Below are 3114 nucleotides of genomic sequence, written 5' to 3'. Positions count from 1 at the left end.
TTTAGGGCTTCCGCTAATTGTTCGGCTGCATGTGGTCTGTTAAGGGACCTAACACTCCACGTACATATCCGAAGTTCTTCATTTAATTGCATCGTTACATTTTCGAATATCCTTGTTTTCTGCCTGGACTCACGATGTCAAGTTAGCACTATATCCCCTCTTTAAAAAAAAAATGAAGTAAACAACATTTTTTTAATTTTTTTCTTTTCTCAACTAATTTTCAACAAATAATTGTCAACTAATTACGTACTTAGTTTTAACAAAATCAAAAAGTGTGGTGCTAACTTGACTTTAACCTAGCACTACATACCAATTTTTTTTTTAAATCGTCGAGCTACAAATTTTTTGTTCCACAACTAATTTACAACAAAAAAGCTACAATCAACTGCATACTCAGTTTTATTAAATTTCGAAAAATGTAGTGTTTATTTGACATTCGTGAATCTAACTTAGGTCGTACTGTCAAGAACAGTTAATAGTTCCTTCGTCGTGCTACTCTAATGAGAAATGCTACAACTCTGCATCAAGTATTCAAAACTAATACATTTAACAAACTTTTAGTGGGTGCAAGAAAAACAATCGTACGTTATAAAGTATTATTCTTTTTTTTTAGGCAGCTGCTACAAATGACGGAAGTTTGTAAATAATTGTTGCTAACTTGCAGATATTATTTCAAATTAAATTTCACCTGTTGATAAAACATTGTACCTTCTATAATAATTCTCACTAATACAAAAAAACTTAACAACCTTGTATAGTTCCCTTTGACAAAATTTCTTAATTTATTGTCAATATTGTGAGGAACAATGAATTTAATTTGTTTTAATGATTCTCTTACCTCTGTTGAACACTTGAAGTTTTTTGAAGAAGCATTGTTCAATGGGGATTCAAAAACCGTGTAGAATTTAATGCTTCAATAACTCAATGCTGTCTATACTGTCGCAAAAGCGTAACCCTCTCCCAATGCCATTATTTATGTGTGGTACTTGCATCGGGGAGACTGAACAGCTATCATCTTGTTGTGGAGTGATCACATATTTGACATCGCCAAAAATACTGCTAAGTATTTAGGTTTTCTCCGACGATGCAAGAAGTTTTTACCCCTTCTGATCCGACTATAATTTACAAAGCTTTTATTAGTCCAAAACTTGGACATAACTCTCATACTTGGGCTGGTGCTCCAATAACGTACTGAAATCTTCGGATAAAATTGAAAAAAAAAAACAGCTCTACAAATGATTGGAGATCGTTCTCTTACCGAGACATTTCTTCTCTTGAACACCTGTCATTATTTTATCGTTACTTTTGTAAACAATGCTCTATTGAAATGGCCGGTTGCATCCCTCCCTTTAACCCTCTAATGCCTTATTTTTGTATTTGATTCAAAAATTCAGCATATACTAAAATGCATGTGATAAACACGAATCTGAAATCAGTTTTTCATTACATAAAAGTATTCACCTTTTACAGGTAAAAATAAGGAGACCGCCTGTAGGCGGGCTCAGGTCTTATCATGAAAAAAAAATAACACAGGTGTAACATAATGGGTTATTCAAAATATTTTATTTAAATGCTGAAAAATAAAGAAAATCAAGAATAAACCTAACGTTGATGAAAAGTCATAAAGCAAGACTTTGAGGTAGAATTACAGAGGTTTATTTTACATTTTGTGCAATATGCTTGCGTCTCCGATTTACATCCCGGTTGCTTGCAAGTTTTCTTACCATTGCGGTCCTGAAATATGCACCAGTGGCCAACATTATCATATCGAACTTCTGAAGTCGGAAAGTAAGACTTTTTTGATTTCGAAGGTGGTGGTATTGGTGATGACACTGGCCGGCCTCTAGGTTTCTTGGAATCGGTTGAAATTATGCACAAAGTCTCAGCTACTTCTGATCGAAAATTTGGAAGTTCAATGGTGACTTCCTTGTTTGACCTATGATAAAGGATATAAGCATTTACCATCGCCACATCCAATAGATGAAAAAAAATTCGATTTGTCCATTTCCTTGTTTTCATACGAATGTGATATCGACCTAGAAGACCATCCATTAGATCGACACCTCCCATATGTCGATTATACTCTTTTATAATAAATGGACAGTCAATTTCGATCTTCTGCTTCGTTTTTCTATCCCATCGTGAAGATGTGGAAGGTCCTGGGTTTGACATGTTTGATAAAAAAGGTTTAACACCGCAATAAGTAGATAAAAGTCGAACGCTCTTATTGTCCATCCACAAAACGCTGCTAATATCAATGCCGTTTACATTAGCAACGTATTCTTCCGAGTAACCTCGCTCAACTTTGCGCTTCGCCAGGTCCGCTTCGGTGGATAATTTTATATTTGGAACTCGATTTGATCGAACTGTTCCCAAACTATAAATTCCTCGACTTCTTAGGTATGTAAGAAGCCCTATTGACGTGTAAAAATTGTCAAAATATACAATATGATTTACGTCATCTGGAATATAATTTGACAAGCGCACGACGACATTTGAAGATGCTCCAAGATCTGGTGCATTTACAGGCACCACATTATCTCCTGCACCTGAGTAAATCTCGCAAGCATACGAAAATCCCATACTATCACATAAAACGAACAGCTTAGTTCCCCATTTATGTGGTTTGGCTGGCATATATTGACGTGTAGGGTTACCTCCCATTTTTGTTGCACACATTTGTTCATCAACACAAAGCCGATGTAACATAGGAATAGACCCAAAACGTTCATTGAAATGATTTATCAATGGTCTTATTCGGTGTAATTTGTCGTATCCAGGCTGGCCCTTATGCACCATGGTAGAATTGTCGTTGAAATGGAGAAACTGACGTATTTGTTCGAACCTCATTCGAGTCATTGCATTTCGGATTGGTTCGAATGAATGTCATCAGTCAAGAAGTATTGAAAAAAATCAAATGGTGTTTTCAGAGCTTTGACGTCATTTGGCAACTCTTTTTCACCCCGAAAAATGATTTCATTTACATGCACTTGCAAGTTTTTCTTCTTCCACATAATAGACCGGAACTCCTGAGCATCATTTCGCATGCAATTAAAGGGCCCAATAAATTGACCAGTTGTAGAAATATCTGGATCTGGACCATCTTCTTCCTGT

At 35.7% G+C, this 3114-nt stretch overlaps 1 protein-coding gene across 1 annotated transcript; it reads right to left on the bottom strand.

Moving 5' to 3' along the window:
- Nucleotides 1-1602: 1602 nt before the first annotated feature.
- On the bottom strand, nt 1603-2799 carry LOC129945112 (piggyBac transposable element-derived protein 4-like). Its single transcript, XM_056054772.1, has one exon. It carries the CDS (start codon nt 2797-2799, stop codon nt 1603-1605), a length of 1197 nt encoding a protein of 398 aa, XP_055910747.1.
- Nucleotides 2800-3114: the final 315 nt, after the last annotated feature.

Source organism: Eupeodes corollae, chromosome 2 (assembly GCF_945859685.1).
Source record: "Eupeodes corollae chromosome 2, idEupCoro1.1, whole genome shotgun sequence".
Taxonomy (NCBI): Eukaryota; Metazoa; Arthropoda; class Insecta; order Diptera; family Syrphidae; genus Eupeodes; species Eupeodes corollae.
This window is presented reverse-complemented; position numbering and strand designations above follow the sequence as displayed.

Bases quoted from the DNA above. Each gene is read 5' to 3' on its own strand.
- LOC129945112 (XM_056054772.1), bottom strand. From the start codon at position 2,799: ATGGTGCATAAGGGCCAGCCTGGATACGACAAATTACACCGAATAAGA.